The sequence below is a fragment of the Polistes dominula genome, unplaced genomic scaffold (assembly GCF_049000335.1).
Source record: "Polistes dominula isolate Pdom_NZ unplaced genomic scaffold, Pdom_raw_medaka contig_373, whole genome shotgun sequence".
NCBI lineage: Eukaryota > Metazoa > Arthropoda > Insecta > Hymenoptera > Vespidae > Polistes > Polistes dominula.
The window spans coordinates 4,243,626-4,259,769 of record NW_028300899.1 but is presented as its reverse complement, the minus strand read 5'-3'; the positions used below and the strand labels follow the sequence as shown (position 1 = coordinate 4,259,769).

At 29.8% G+C, this 16,144-nt stretch overlaps 1 protein-coding gene and 1 long non-coding RNA gene across 4 annotated transcripts; both read left to right on the top strand.

The window, feature by feature from the left end:
* The first annotated feature begins 321 nt into the window (after positions 1 to 321).
* Positions 322 to 1,898, top strand: LOC149033478 (uncharacterized). Its single transcript, XR_016178863.1, has 2 exons — positions 322 to 460; positions 1,366 to 1,898. It is a non-coding gene; the product is annotated as an uncharacterized LOC149033478 (long non-coding RNA).
* Positions 1,899 to 7,043: 5,145 nt separating this feature from the next.
* LOC107064102 (serine/threonine-protein kinase SIK1) lies at positions 7,044 to 15,822 on the top strand. 3 transcript variants are annotated; one of them, XM_015316439.2, is made up of 10 exons: positions 7,044 to 7,385; positions 9,190 to 9,396; positions 9,477 to 9,623; positions 9,717 to 10,037; positions 10,163 to 10,286; positions 10,416 to 10,627; positions 10,716 to 10,861; positions 11,591 to 12,138; positions 12,233 to 12,651; positions 13,557 to 15,822. In XM_015316439.2, the coding sequence occupies exons 2-10, from the start codon at positions 9,271 to 9,273 to the stop codon at positions 13,674 to 13,676; spliced, it is 2,163 nt and encodes a 720-aa protein (XP_015171925.1). In that variant the 5' UTR covers positions 7,044 to 7,385; positions 9,190 to 9,270; the 3' UTR covers positions 13,677 to 15,822. The 3 variants fall into 3 exon arrangements, with proteins under 3 accessions (XP_015171925.1, XP_015171915.1, XP_089035522.1); XM_015316429.2 differs by having other exon boundaries at positions 7,044 to 7,846; XM_089179396.1 differs by lacking the exons at positions 7,044 to 7,385; positions 13,557 to 15,822 and adding an exon at positions 7,535 to 7,846 and having other exon boundaries at positions 12,233 to 13,154.
* Positions 15,823 to 16,144: the final 322 nt, after the last annotated feature.

The following is a 16,144-nucleotide window of genomic DNA, read 5'->3' as shown; positions in this document are numbered from 1 at the left end:
TTTGCAATATTTTGTGCTACTAGTGGTCTTTCTAATTTACCTAAACTAAAGATAAATTTAATTTATATGACATTTCAATTGAATGAAAATATTGCTAATGAATTTTTTTTAAAAGAAAATCTATTAAAATGAAACGAACAAATTGTAATACATACATATACATATATATATACACACAGTTCATACACAGATACGTAATATTAAAAGGGAATTTAATCGGATCTATCAAATCGATTAGTCGATCATGCCGGCATAACGCATATATGCACACACATATTCGCATACACAATCGTTAAAATATCGACAAAGGATTATCATCTAATCGGCTTAAAACGATAACGGCTTTAAGTTCGTCATACGCCGACGCATTTCGTTCAAATGTCAATAAAGAGTGGCACCGGGTGCACTTCCGCATATTCCATCCTGGTCCCTCATAAATCACTGAAAAGTCGCAAACAGCGTAAGTTTGAAAATATTTTCGCGGTTAACTTCTATTTCTCTCTCTCTCTTTCCTTCCCACACATACGCATACTTTAACTTTTCTTTATCTCTTTCTTTCTTTTACTTACTCACTTACTTACTCATTCACTTACCCTGATTTCTCTCTCTCTCTCTCTCACTCAGTCACTCTCACTCTTACAACTTATCGTAAGAGTTTTGTAAAGATAGTAAAAGAATGAATAATTAATACTCGAAACAAGTTTACCACCCTATATAACCTAATTCTACTTTCTTAAGTCTAAATAAAAGTCTATCTATATATAGATAAACTTATCTTAATTTGGTATACTATTTTATTGGATTTGGTCAATAGTATTCTTCCTTTTACTAAAACGATCAATTACTTATTGCACAATAGTATATATAATTATAAATATCTATATATAATAGATTGTTACATAAATACTATATAATACGCACCGTTAAATAATTTATAGACAATATACTATAATACAATATGTATTATTATTACCTACACCATTATGCTATTTATTTTTATTTTATTTATTCTTTTGTTATTATAACTCATTTATTTGTATATATAGCATTAATAGAATATTCTAATATTACTTATTGTATAATGTAGAATATTATATACTTGCTATGCCATATTATTATATAAATATCAAATGAACTGCTTATAAGAAAACTGATGTAAGTCAATTTTTGAAAAGAACATGAAAAAATACAACATTGATTTTTAATTTACAATTCATAAAAATATTATATTTTTTCTCGTGTATTGTTTTTTTCTTTTAAAATGAAACTTACATTACTTTCATAATAAACAAATCAAACAATAAGAATATACATATGTAAGTACGTAACAAATATTAAAAATTAAATTTAATTGAACTTCGTTAGATTTCATTGGAAAAAGGTTGAAGGGTGCGAAGGAATAAGGAAACGAAGGTAACATCGAATCTTCTTACATCTTCATGCCGATAAAATGTGCTTCGAAACACGAGGGCCAACGAGGTACATAAGAGGAAGAGAGAAAGAGAATAAGAAAGAGAGAGACAGAGAGAGGATCCTGGTGGGGCCCGGGATTGACGTCAGTCAATGACGTCAAACAGGACCGTGCCAAAAGTGTCCAGGACCCACGCCCAATCTCTCTTACATTCTCACCTATTTCTCGTCCTACCTTTTTTATCCAACTTCACCCTTCTACCTCTATCTCTCTCTCTCTCTCTCTCCCTCTCTCTCTCTCTCTCTCTCATTCTCTGTTATTTCATCTTTTTCTTTCTCGTAGTCACGCGCATGCCCACTCATCAAAATTTTCTCGTCGATTTCTCATCTAGCGCGAAATATTGAGTTTCGAATATACGTGTTATTTATATAATATAATAAATGAAATATTTTCTAAGAAATAAATAATACAATTTTTTTGCTATATATATATAAATTAAATTTCTTATAAATAATTATGTATATATGTATACATGTGAACAATATAATAAAATACGTGTAATATTTTTTATTAATATTTAAATAATTATCTTTTATTAATATTTCATTATAAATAACTAATTGTGCTCTCTATTTTAAATTTAATATAATTATTTTGAAATATATTATTAATTATTATAAAAATTATTCATATGCAAGTAAAATAAATTTTTTTTTATACAAAATATACCTGAATGGATAGAAAAATTTGCTAACTAATATTGTAATAATTTTCTTTTTTATCGAACTCAATAAGATTTATAAAAAAAAAAATAATAATAATACAGTCTTTTATGTCATGACTCAAAACTTGTCAACCCACTCTATAGATAATTTTTTTATAGATCTAATATTGTATATATATATATAATATTTTTATTATGAAACGTTATAAAACATTTATTACGTTAAGAAAAAAAATGAGTAATTGAACGTTAAATTGAGATCCTACTATCAAGTAATTATAAGTTGTTAAGACTAATTAACAAACATTCGATAACCAATGATTAATGGAATTATCTAATTTTCTATCCAATTGTTCTTTATCTATACATTCTATCTATCTCTAACTTTTAAAGGTCACGAATAAAAATGTCAATGTTAATGTAAAATTATATTTTCTAAGAATTTAGAATAAATTTGATCGACTTTTTTTTTCTTTCCAAATGACCGAACTCTATAAAGAATTTGTATATATTTTATTATATTATAAATATGCAAATTAAATAAATATTTATTTACATTTAAATTACGATAATTCTAAGAATAATTTCCATCCTGAATTTTATTTTAATTAAGAATGTATATCATCTTGTGCGATTTCGGAAACTTACATATTTATCTATTTACCTACGTATGCAACATACGCATCTATGAGTAATACATACTTACGTATTTAGGTACGTACATATACATGTATATATATATATATATACGTATTTATACATATACTTGGATATCTATGTACAGTATCGAACAAAAGTATTAACATAAATTACATTTTTTTATTCATATTTTCTTTATTAAATCTATCCCTTGATATTAAAATTGAAATATATGGTAAAATAATAAATAAAAATATGCTACAACAAACACAAATGATTATAATTTTGTCACCTTTGATGTGACATATGAGTTCAAAAAGTAATTGATATCAAATTAAATAAAAAAACTTGTGCAACTCATTCATATACTGAAAAAAAAAAACAAATTATCTAGAGATATAATTAAAAAAGAAATGAATTTTTGTACAAATTAACATAAGACGCTAAGGTGGAAAATTACTTACAAAATAATACTTTTGTTCAGCACTGTATGTACGTATGTATGTACTAATGTATGTATAAATGTTACCACGTGTATACATCGATTAGAGAAACACACGACGATGACGTTCGTATTAGACGTAATATCATCCAATCTTATTGTTAGCAGTGTTATCTTCAAAAAGGTAAAAACACACACTTATATTTCCTTAACGATATTTCCAACAAATTATTTATTACACACAAAAAAAACATGACGTCTGTAAATTTGAAATAATAAAAAAAGAAAAATATACCCCTTCAAGAGAGAAAAGATTCTAACGAGATTGTTACGCGTTTGAAATTAACTTTGTCCTACGAATAAAACATGCATATCTATCTTACGTTTATAGAACAGCAATAAAACTCGTATAAATAGAATTATATAATAAAGACGAGCACAAATGGCCCGTTTACTGGTCCTACGTCGATCTGCATGCATAGATACATTTATATTTCGTAATTCGACTAATATTTTCTCGCTAAATTGTATTTTCACAAATTTGGATTTTCTAATATATTTCAAAGTATTCAAATATAAATTTAACACTGACATTAATATATTCTTACATCCGATAGATATTTCTTAATGCTATAAACAAATAAAAAATAAGTTATCAATGCACAATACATGAAATATGATTAGAAATTTAAATTTTTTCATTTTATCTTATGTCAAAGATAATCACAGGGTGTAATCTGGAAATTAAATAAAGTTTAAATATTTAAATTAATTATTAAACCATATTTAAACTACAAATAATCAAATACAAATTTATATTAACACAACCAACTAAAATTTCATATCTGTAATAAAAAAAATACAATATTTTAATTATGTTAACAAACAAATATTAATTTTATATTTTCTCTTTTACTTTACTTAGTAAAATGATTTTGAAGCAAGCCTATATACGTCATACTATTTACAAGCATTTGATTCATCGTTAAATTAATTATTTCATTTCAATTAATATTTTAATATATTTTTATATTAAATATTATTATATTAAATTATTTAATTAAATTTAATAATATATTTAAATATTATTATATTTAAATTAATTATTAAACCATATTTAAACTACAAATAATCAAATATAAATTTATATTAACACAACCAACCAAAATTTCATATCTTTAACCATAAAATACAATATTTTAATTATGTTAACAAACAAATATTAATTTTATATTTTCTCTTTTACTTTACTTAGTAAAATGACTTTGAAGAAAGCCTGTATACGTCATACTATTTACAAGTATTTGATTCATCGTTAAATTAATTAAGGACAAGGTAAAACATGTTTCATACCCATATCCATATATATATATATATATGATTGTCCATCGTAGAGAAACCATGAAGAGACATGCTTGTTAACGAAGAAAAAAAAGAAAGATAAAGACAGATGAAAAAGAAAAAGTAAGATAGAAAGAAAGAAATGTTCTGTGAGGATAAAAGCGAATCGTTTCGTGCGTAAATCGTTTGGAACGAAGGCCATTATATGCCATTAAAAACGTCACAACTCAGCCACAAATACGAGACTCGGTTGACGTCAATTTTTCGAAAGAAAAGATCGACACTCGTCCAATAAATCATATGCTACGATTTCATTAAACATTTAAATATAACAATTAATTGATGTACACCTAACAATTAGTAGCAGCAATGAGTCATTCGAAAAACAAAAACACGAATATGTGCTGATAATTTCAAAGCGAACTATATATATGTAATATAAAACAACAAAGAGCATTTATTTTTTAACACTAGATATATCACCATTTTTAGTATACCTATTTCTACCACACTAGTCAAAATGACTGGTGTATACAAAAAATGCCTTATGAGGCTTCCAGTCTTTATTTACTCTTAAAAAATAACAAAAAATGTTTAACAATAATAATTTTAATAGATAAATGGATTTACAGATATTTTTAAATAACAAAACGGTTAATTATTTACAAAACTCAAATGTTACATAAAGTAGAAATTTTGAATTAAAATGGTCCAACCAGTCAAAATTACAGGTCTGGTATATATCTAGTGTTAATATAAATAATTGTAATCCACAAACAAAATCAATTGTTCTACAATATTTTTTATTTAGTTCACTTTTTTAATTGTCAGCACAATTATATCTCAATCGTCTTGTACAAATTCAAATATTTAAACGATCGATATAATATCGAAGTAAGAATCGAGATATCGCGTTACCAATTTCATCGAACAATAAGATTGAGATAGATAAAAAAAAAAATAAGAAAAAAAAAGGAAAGCATTGACGTTTAACATTGACGTAGTTTTGCACCTCGTGGAAGATTTACGATCGATAAGAGAGAACACGAATAAGAGATAACAAGATTTACCAACCGTTTGCATCTCTTGCAATTGTGTTTTTGCATTTTCATGATGACGCGTATTGTTAGCGACGTTCGACGAACTCGTTAAATGGCCCCCGTAGCGACGTTGAGAAGTTGGCTACGGAGTGAAGTTTACAACACCGTGAACTTAGCCTAAGATATATATCTCTATATACATTACACATACACATACTACATCCATATATGCATTTACATTGGTTTATATTCTCCCTGGTAAGATCGATTTCTCTAACATAAATGCACGCGCGCGCGCGCGCATGAGTGTGTGTATGATTTAATATAATTTACAGAGTTTAAACGTAAGAAAGAAAAAAAAGGAAAAAGATATAATAAAATAAATAAGTACCTATTATAACTATAATCGTAAAGATCAACGAATCCCAAAAGTCCTTGAAATATATTGACTTTAACTCCCACGAAATATGTTAGGTTATGGAAACGTAAGAATACTACTCGTTAAAAAAAGAAGAGACAAAAAAAGAAAAGAAGTAATAGAACAACGGGGCTAAAAGAAAGAATGTGAATAATCGGATAGTGACGTGCGAAGAAGCACGTGTGCGAAGCTATTTGCTATTCAATTATACGAATGAACAATTACCGAGAGAAAGGGAAAAAGACATATACATACATATATATGACTAACATAAGAAGAGGAAGAAAAGAAGGAAGAATAAGCTTAAAAAAAGAAACAGTAGCAGCAGAGCAATAATAATAATAGTAGCAGTAGTAGTAGTAGTAGTGTAGTAGTAGTAGTAGTAGTAGTAGTAGTAGTAAGGTAGTAGCAGGTAGTAAGTAATGTAAAAGAACAAGAATACGAATAAGAAAAAAGGATGATGAAGAACAGCGGTGGTGGCACGTACAACGTACGTTGACGTCAATCGTCAAAGATAACGTATTATACGCGTGAACGGGACGATGCCTCGAGAAGAAATGAAGTGGGAGGGAGGATGCGCGGTAAGAAGAAGTGGTGGTACGGCGGCGACGTCGACGATAAAGGAGAGGGGAAAATAGAAAGAGAAAGAAAAGGAGAAGGAAGAAGAAGAAGAGTTGAGGAGTGGGGAAAACGCGTCGGCGGCATCGCTCGCTAAGAATGGCCGGGGCTTCGCGGGCGCGTACAGTGAAGTACACAACCATCCATACATCATACATACGTACATATAAGATATCTATATGCACATAGTATGTGTGTTGGATGAAGCGTAGGGGTAGAAGAAGAGGAAGACAAAGAGAGAAGAGAAGGAGAGAAGGGTGACGAGTAAGTGGAAGTGGTGGTAGTGGTGAGGAGGTGGTTGGTTGATAGTGTAGTGGTGAGGAAAGGGGTAGCGGGCGTGAAAACTGTCGAGTGGGAGCGCCGAGAGCAGAGGGGTGGCAATATGGCTGCCGGTCAGTCGGTATCGAACCGCCGTGCCGTCACGAGAGTAACGCGGACCGCGTGCGGTCACGGCACATCTCCGTGACCGACGAAGAGAATTCTAAGAGAGAAAGAGAGAGGAGAGAGAGAGAGGGAAAAAAATAAAAGAAAGAGTGTTAAAGAAAGAAAAAGAAGAGAATAGGGATATCTAAAAAGATAAAGATATATCAAAGAGGGCGACGTCTCTACCGATGGCACTGTTCTCCCGGTGCGACGTACCCCTCGAGGTCGACGATACCAACGTCTATTACAATACTTATCATCCTCATCCTAAAACAATTAACGACGTAAATCCTCATAGACTTGGATGGTCTCATTGACCGGCTTCTAAAGTAAGTTTTCTTTTTCTTTTTCGTTTTCTTTCGTACGGACGTATTATTTTATTAACGTTGATCTGATGAGATTAGTTCACTTTATCTTCTCTCTCTTTTTTTTTTTTAAATGTAATTTGTGATATTAAATTGTATATTAAATTTACTGCTGCTGATTCTTCTTCTTCTTCTTCTTCTTCTTCTATCTTTCTTTTATTTGAAATACTTACAAAAAATATTACTTTTTCTCCCTCACATTCTCGGCGATATATATCGTTATTGAAGACCGCCGGACGTTTATCGATCGGCATAGGTCGATAGATACGTACGAGGGGTAGTCCTCGATCCATGACGTCACTCACGAATACTTGCCGTACTTGTTGCGGAGAGAGACACAACGTCTATCCGGCAAAGAGGAGAGCGCCGACCTTTCCACTCTCTTTCGTCCTAAAACACCAAAGACAAGGACGACAAAGAGGAAGGTACGGAAAGGGAAGGAGAGAAAGGGGTGGTCTCTCTTCTTCGATCTTTCTTTATTCCTTGCATCCCATGCACTCTCCTATTGTGTCTAGTATCTTAAATAATTTTCTTTTCTTTTTTATTATACATAGATGCAGCAATATTTTTTATACAATACTGGGTTGCCCTATAAATTCGTACGAGTTTTATTTTAGTTTTAAATATTACTTCTCTTTTTACATTTTAAATCATTTTTAAATCGTTACAAATAATATTTTAATCATTTTATTATATTCTATATGCAATATGATGATTTAGTTTTAATTAATTATATTCTTGAAAGAGAATTTGTTGTTTTTTTTTTAAGCAACACGATTAAGAAACCCCACGCACGAACGTATTGGCTAGAATATATATATATTTTATATTTCATGTAACATATCGATTTATTTTTAATTAATTATCGTTATTCCGATCCCTCCCACTACCACCCTGTTTCTTTCCCCCCTTCCTCTTGTATTTATACAACTCAATCGTAAATGATACGAGATAATATTATATACGAAAAATAATTCTATATTCTCCGGATTTTTTTTTTTGCAACCTCGACAGTTGATTTTACTTACTTGCTGGGTGTAAATACGTCAAAGATCCGTCCCCTGTTTGTCATCACGTAACTTCGAGTTAACGTGAGAAGATAGATATGCAGTACTTACGTGAGAAGTAATAAAGGTGGGGGTGTCCCGGGATGAGAGAAAAAGAAATAGAAAAGGAGAGAGAGATAGAGAAAGAAACCCAAACGACAAACGCGGTTTTATATATCTCCCGGCTATCCGTGTTGTAAAAGTTCGTAGAAGAATATGTCTAGTCCATGAGATACTTATCTTCTCGACGTTTCTTCATTTTTCTTTTTTTTTTTTTACTTCCATTTCCATTTTTTTTTTTTTGAATCACTTTCTCGACATAGATACATCCTTTTCCTCTACTTCAAGTTTCAAGATTCTTCTTCTTCTTCGTGCCAGTTCTTACTTGTACGTTTATGATCACCTTCCATTCTCATCTCGTTTGAATTCTTTTTTCCCTTCTTTTTTTTTTCTTCGCGTTCTCATTCACAATGATCAGTTTTGAAAAGACTTCCACCATCGATGTCATCTAACTGTAATGAGAAAGATAAAGAGTTTTTTTACATACCGTTCCAGAGTTTGAGAAATTTTTTAATGAATTGAAAGTTTCTTTATTTCAATGCATTTCTGTTTTATGAATGATACTTTTTTTTGTGTTCTATGATATCTTTGTTGATTTAATGTAATGAAAATTTAATGATTCATTTTGGTAATTAGTCTTGTTTTTTTTGTCTATGTTTTAGATCGCTAAGGAATAAAGGCTTAGGATTGACAGTATCCAAAATATTGTTCACTTGTAAACGGTAGAAAAATATTTGATAAAAATGGATACCGGAACTAGCCAAGGTAAAAAGCAAATCCGTGTGGGTTTCTATGACATAGAAGGAACTATCGGTAAAGGAAACTTTGCCGTAGTAAAATTAGCTAGGCATAGAATCACCAAAACAGAGGTACATATACTAGTTCCTATTATTTTTTATAATTGTTATCTATAAATTATGCTATAATTTGTTTTCTTTTTTTATTTTAGGTTGCTATCAAGATAATCGATAAGACTCAACTAGATCCTACTAATCTAGAAAAAGTTTATAGGGAAGTTGAAATTATGAAACAACTAGAACATCCCCATATTGTTAAATTATATCAAGTTATGGAAACTAAAAATATGATATATATGGTAAGAACAAATAGAAAATATATTCTATAATATAATATTTCTTTAAGCCAATGCGTTTAATAAAATATAAAAACATATTTTCTATTTATTTAGGTATGCGAATACGCAAGTAAAGGAGAAATATTCGATTACATAGCACAATATGGAAGAATGGGTGAACCAAGAGCACGGGCAACGTTTGCCCAAATCCTATCTGCAGTTGAATATTGCCATGCGACAGGCATAGCTCACAGAGATTTGAAGGCTGAAAATTTGCTCCTAGATGCTCAAATGAACGTTAAGATTGCTGATTTTGGTTTTAGCAATAGATTCGCACCTGGAGAGCGATTGAGTACATGGTGTGGAAGCCCTCCTTACGCTGCTCCAGAAGTATTTAGAGGAAAACATTACGCTGGTCCAGAAATTGATGTTTGGGTATATATCTTCTTCTTCTACTTCTTGTTATCTAAAACAAAAAAATTATATATGTATCAGATAATGTTTACCATAAAAGAAAAAAAAATATATATATACATGTATGTTTTTTAATAATTTTACAGAGCTTAGGCGTCGTGTTATATGTATTAGTATGTGGTGCACTGCCCTTTGATGGATCTACACTTCAATCTTTAAGAGATCGCGTGTTAAGCGGTAGATTTCGTATTCCATATTTCATGAGTACAGGTACATTATTATATTATATCACGTGTACTTCAATTACTTACTATATTTTATTTTTTTTTTTTTTTTTTTTTAGTCGATTATAATCACGATTTATATATGTAATATTTTTTCCTTTTTATTCTTTCATAGATTGCGAGAGTCTCATACGTAAAATGTTAGTTTTGGAACCTGCAAAACGATACACAATCCCACAAATAAAAAGGCATCGTTGGATGGCAGGTTCAGCAGATACTGTTTGTTCAGCTATTATAACTAGATCGTCACCATCTATTCAAGAACCTAACGAACAAATACTTCGACTTATGCATAGTTTAGGCATAGATATTACACGAACTAGACAGGTAAAATTCTCCAAAGATACAATTAATAAAATATTATATTATTATCATTTATTATTATTAATAATATTATTTTTCTTTATCTCAACAGTCATTAGGAAACAGCAGTTATGATCATCACGCTGCTATTTATTTCTTATTACTTGAAAGATTGAAGCAACATCGTGTCACCAGTACGACGAATAATATTTGCTGGCCCACGGTTGCTAGATCAAAAGAAGATAAATTCAAGTCAAGGTATATTTTTAATTTTTTCTTTGCTTGATTTAAAAAAAAAACAAAGATATTAGTTTGTTTTCAATGCTGCTATTAGATAAAGAGAAAGAGAAAGAGAGAGAGAAAAGAGGTCTACTTCCAATCCTGCCAGTCTCAAGAAAATCGTATATAAAAAATAGTACCCTATGTTTAATCCTCTAATTTTTATTTCCAGCTATAGCTTAGTGGGACGTTGATCTTTATTGGCGGGTCGTGCAGAAAATTGGAGAGATTTTGTCACGACAGGTTGGATTGGAAGCGCATTGCTGTCACTTTGTTTTTGGTAACTTTCTTTCTTTCATTTTTCTTGCTTTTCTGTTCTGTTATTTTGCTTATGATTATTTTTAAACAACGCCATGGATTACGTTTATTATTCTTTTTCTTTATCATTCTTATTTATTATTATTATTATTATTATCATTTGAAATTAATATATATTTTAATTTCGTTCGAATTTCTTTTAAGTTTCATTAATTATTTTTTATTTCAAATTTAACATGCGTCTGTAACTACGAAGATTAATATGTTGATGATGTATTATAATATTAATGACATGATAATGATATCTTTTTCATTTATATGCTGTAGTGGTATAAGAAGAAGATTATTACGTAAGCCTGTGTCAATGAATTTATACGAGGGATCAAAAAAATCTGGAAAATTTTCTAATAACTTTAAATATAACAGATCAATATCCATGCTTTGTTTTAGAACAAGAGACGAGGTAAGCAGGGGAGGTAAACGCTTCAGTTCAACGAGCTCTTCGACCGATGAAGGTTGTTGCAGTGCAGAAGGTGATTTAGAAGAAGGACCAAGTGGCGACGAGTTGAGGGAAGCGCAAATTAAATTAGAAGAGCACAGGCTTGGCCTAGACCATGACATCAGCCAACGAATCGACAGTCAAATTGTCAATCGAAGATTAAGCGATTACCAGCAACATTTTGATAGTCCACTTATGGATCCTATTGATCCTCCTAGTCGAACGACATTATTTCTTGCTGGTGGTAGCGGCAGCTCATCGTCCGATCTTTTCGAATCTAGTTTTGATTCCGGTTGCCCACCAGATTATACAGGAGCAAACTGTTTTACTAGTAGTTTACCTTCTTGTACTCCGCCACCACCTAAAAGTCCCTCTCCAATAACTGGTAGAATATCCAGAGCCTCCCAAGGACGCAGAGCATCAGATGGTGGACCAAGATTACTTTTCTGTCAACAAGGAGGAGGTGATAGACCTACTACAAGGCAACGAAGTATTCAAGGTAAGTTTATTGTTCCTATTGTTTTCCTATTTTTGCATAATTTTTAATATTACCATCTTAATATAACTATTCTATTTTATAAATATTATTACAGATTCTGGTAAAGCTAAAGGACATTTAGATCTTGTTCATTTGAGACCACCATCGACACCACCTCAAAATCAACCACAATTTAAAATGCGTGGTGATTCTGGTACCCAGTTACAACTTTTGGTACAACAACGTATGTTACAACAGAAACGAAATTTATATCACAGACACCGTGCAGGTGGAAGCCCAACACCAATTCCAGTATCGACGAATGCATCTAGTAGACGTATCGATCATGTTTCGCGACAAGATAGTTATAAAATGGCCCAGAGAACACAAATATTACCACCTTTATCTCAGGGACACGTCGATCCTGATTTTAATAGAGATAGAAAACGAGAAGAAGAAAGGTGGAAGAGTTTACCATCTCGATTAGCTGCAGATTGTCAGTTAGCTGAACGGACGCTGTTATGGAGTCAACAGGTAATTCTATAAAAAAAAAATAAAAATGTAAAAATTTCATTAGTATATACACGCGTGCAAGTATATACATACATACATGTATATCTATAGAGGCTATAATTTTTATTTAACTTTTTTTTTGTAAATGAAAACTGTGATACACAGCTATAAATAATTTTGTGGCTGTATGTTTTATACCTATTATATTTTTACATTTTTTATAAACTATAAAGCTTTAGATCCCGCTTACTTGCTTCAATTAGATTTATAGTAGTGAAAAGTAGTAGATTGTAAAAATTAAGATTTTCTGCCGGTTTGTTGTATTATTATTATTATTATTATTATTATTATTATTATTATTATTATTGTTATTATTATTATTATTATTATTATTATTATTATTTCATTATTATTATTATTGTGACTGCTATTATAAAATGATTATATTAGCACACCTTTATGCAGTAATTGTTATTCTTTAGTAAATTTATGTTGAAAGAAATAAACAGTTACATTAAGTTTAAGTTGGCCTACTTATTATATATACTACTACAAATTAATTTCAATTCGTATGCATGGTCTCTCTCAAATCCCTTTTTTGTGTAAAAATCAATGTGCTGTAAAAATTGTATTTATTATATCTCTACCCATGTATATATATTTAGTGCTTTGTATATTTTTATAATTAATCATTTGGCTATTTAAATATATTATTATTATTATTATTATTATTATTATTATTATTATTATTATTATTATTATTATTATTATTATTATTTTTAACTATTAATTATCAGCATATGTTCACTTTGTGAATATATGAATTCGTAATGTAATAAAGTACAATAAATATTCATATTGATGATAATGTATGCGCACGTGCCTTTGCTTAAAATAAAATTTTAACAGCTATTTGAACGTATCAGGTCGGACTAGGTGGAGGTGCATCATATTTGCCACCTGGCAGTGTTGGGGGCTTCTTATGGCCCACTACAAACAACACGCATTCAACCATATTTGAAAATGCTGGGGATCCAATGGAATGAATATCTGTCCTGTTGTATTTAGTAATAATTTAGAGATTTTGAGTCTGTAAAGCTAGATTAAGATACACAACCATAATAAACAATATTGCCTTCCTAGTCTTTCCACATAATGTTATATTAGTCTTATTATGTACATTTGATCTTAGATTTGGAAGCATGACGAGAGGGGTTTACTTGACGTATACTTATTAAATATTTCTTTATAATTAACGCTTTTACGTTATGAAAAAAAAAATCAATATTGTATTCTAGCTTACACACCCAGAATCTCTAACCACGTGGATAGTACATGTTACTGGATGTCAAAAATTTATATGATTTTTATAAGCTCTCTTTGGTAGAATACGAATATATGGTCATAATATTATATGACAATGGAAATTATCCTGTACGCGCAGCATACATACATCGTCGTTATCATATCCAATGGTACAGGGTTAATCTTTTTATGCAAAATGCAATAATTATTATTAAGATGTTAAAATTGGTTTTGAAAAAAAGAAAAAAAAAGAAAACAAACAAAAAAAAAAGAAAAACTAAATCTTTGTCATACAGTAGCATGTGCGCCTGCCTTATTACATGACTGATACGATCAGTCAAATATCTAATTATATCATAGACTGATAATTAACAACAACAAACACCAATCAAATTGATTTTGGAAAATAAGCGGCATATGTCTTCTTTCGTAAATGTTACTTCCCTCTGATCCTTTAGGTTGATTATTTTATCGGGCTATATCTGGCAGAATAATTCTATCGCTTATTATTTTTAGAAATATATTATTATTATTTATATATTACACGTATAATGATAATAATAATAACTCACACTGAATTTCTACACCATATAAATGTTACCAACGATATTCTCTACTGCCACTGAATGAGAAGAAGAACGCAAGTGTTCAAAAACAATGACGAGGTATTATAAACATGTTTTTAGCTGTAAGCTGTAAGAATAAATGAAAATTGTTACATCGATAATATGAGGGAAAACATATGCCACTTTAAATTGTATCTTTTTTTTCGACTAATAAAAGAGAGTGGAAATGGCAATAGAACTAATAAAACTAATTGTTCGTTAAAATGTTGCGTTGTTGTTGTTTTAATTAGAAGAAATATTTTAATAATATTGAATGTACAAAAATTAGAATATGTTTAAATCCTTCCACTCTTCTTTAATGGTGCATAACGTTAACGTTAGGAAATAATCATAATAAATAAAAGAAAACAATAATATTAGTCGATAATAAATTGTAGTTGGCATGTAAGAATACGAAAGAAGTGCTGCATTCTGTAAAAATGTTTAACACAGAAGTCATTAAAATATAAATATATATATATATAAAATATAAATATATATATATATATATATATATATATGCTTTACAAATTTATGCATGAAATGTTATCAAAGCAATCAGATTTGAGATGCTTCGTCTTAGTAGAAGAAATAAAAAAAGAAAAGTAACTCTAATGAAATAAATATAAATACGATATTAGAAAGATGGATAGAACACCACTGAACAATAAAGAAAAGATCAATTTAATGGCAATCATTATTAAATTCAATATATCTTAATTGTCGCAACTGTTTTTCATAAGAAGAAGAAGAAAAAAAGAAGAATAAATGCATATATACTTTTTATATGTTTCCATATTTTAAACAATAGGTGTCAATTTTACTCCACAGATATAAAATCTCCAAAGCTCAATAACATCAAAGACATTATCATATGTTTTACAATAATAAATAATAACGAACGAATGAACACCTAAAGAACAGAGAGTACATTTTTTTAAAAACAAAGCTTTTGTATTTTTACATAGAATTTTTTAGCTTTGCACGATCGTCTATTATATCTGTTAGGAAAGGATGATGATGATGATGATGATGATACATAAGTAAAACGAAATGGTATCGAGAGAAAAAGAAAAAAACAATGTTTTTACATTTTGATATGAATACAGCACTTTTTAATGCAAATAATACGTAATCTTAGAGTTTAGTAGTTTTTAGTCAGTAGAGTGCAATACCGGCCGCGCACAACTGACAACAACGATTTTACTATTCGAATTTTCTGTCATTTTTTACCCAAAGGAAGATGATTAAAAAAAAAAAAAAAAACAAGAAGGAAGAGAAACAACAATCAAACTTTTGCTCAAAGTCTTTTGATATGTGTATCGATCAATAGCCATTAAGTTAGCCTAATTCTGAAAAAATACTCTGTCATTCTAAAAAAGGCTTAGAACTTCAAACAAAATATGCGTAAGACTCAGGAATTGAAAAATTTGTTTCTAAAACCGCCACTGATTGATAGAAGATAATGTTTATCCATTTAAGCTTGTCTTTTTGGAGCGATGGATTAGTAATTACATTTTTAAACTGGGATCATTTTAAATGATGTATTCCATTCATTTGTAATCAGCAATAAAATTCATTTCATCTCTACGCGCATCAAGATA

Excerpts from the sequence above, each read along its gene's own strand:
- LOC107064102 (XM_015316439.2), top strand. The coding sequence starts at position 9,271 with ATGGATACCGGAACTAGCCAAGGTAAAAAGCAAATCCGTGTGGGTTTC. Across the intron at positions 10,038-10,162 it reads GTCCAGAAATTGATGTTTGG|AGCTTAGGCGTCGTGTTATA; the intron begins GTATATATCTTC and ends ATAATTTTACAG. Across the intron at positions 10,287-10,415 it reads TCCATATTTCATGAGTACAG|ATTGCGAGAGTCTCATACGT; the intron begins GTACATTATTAT and ends ATTCTTTCATAG.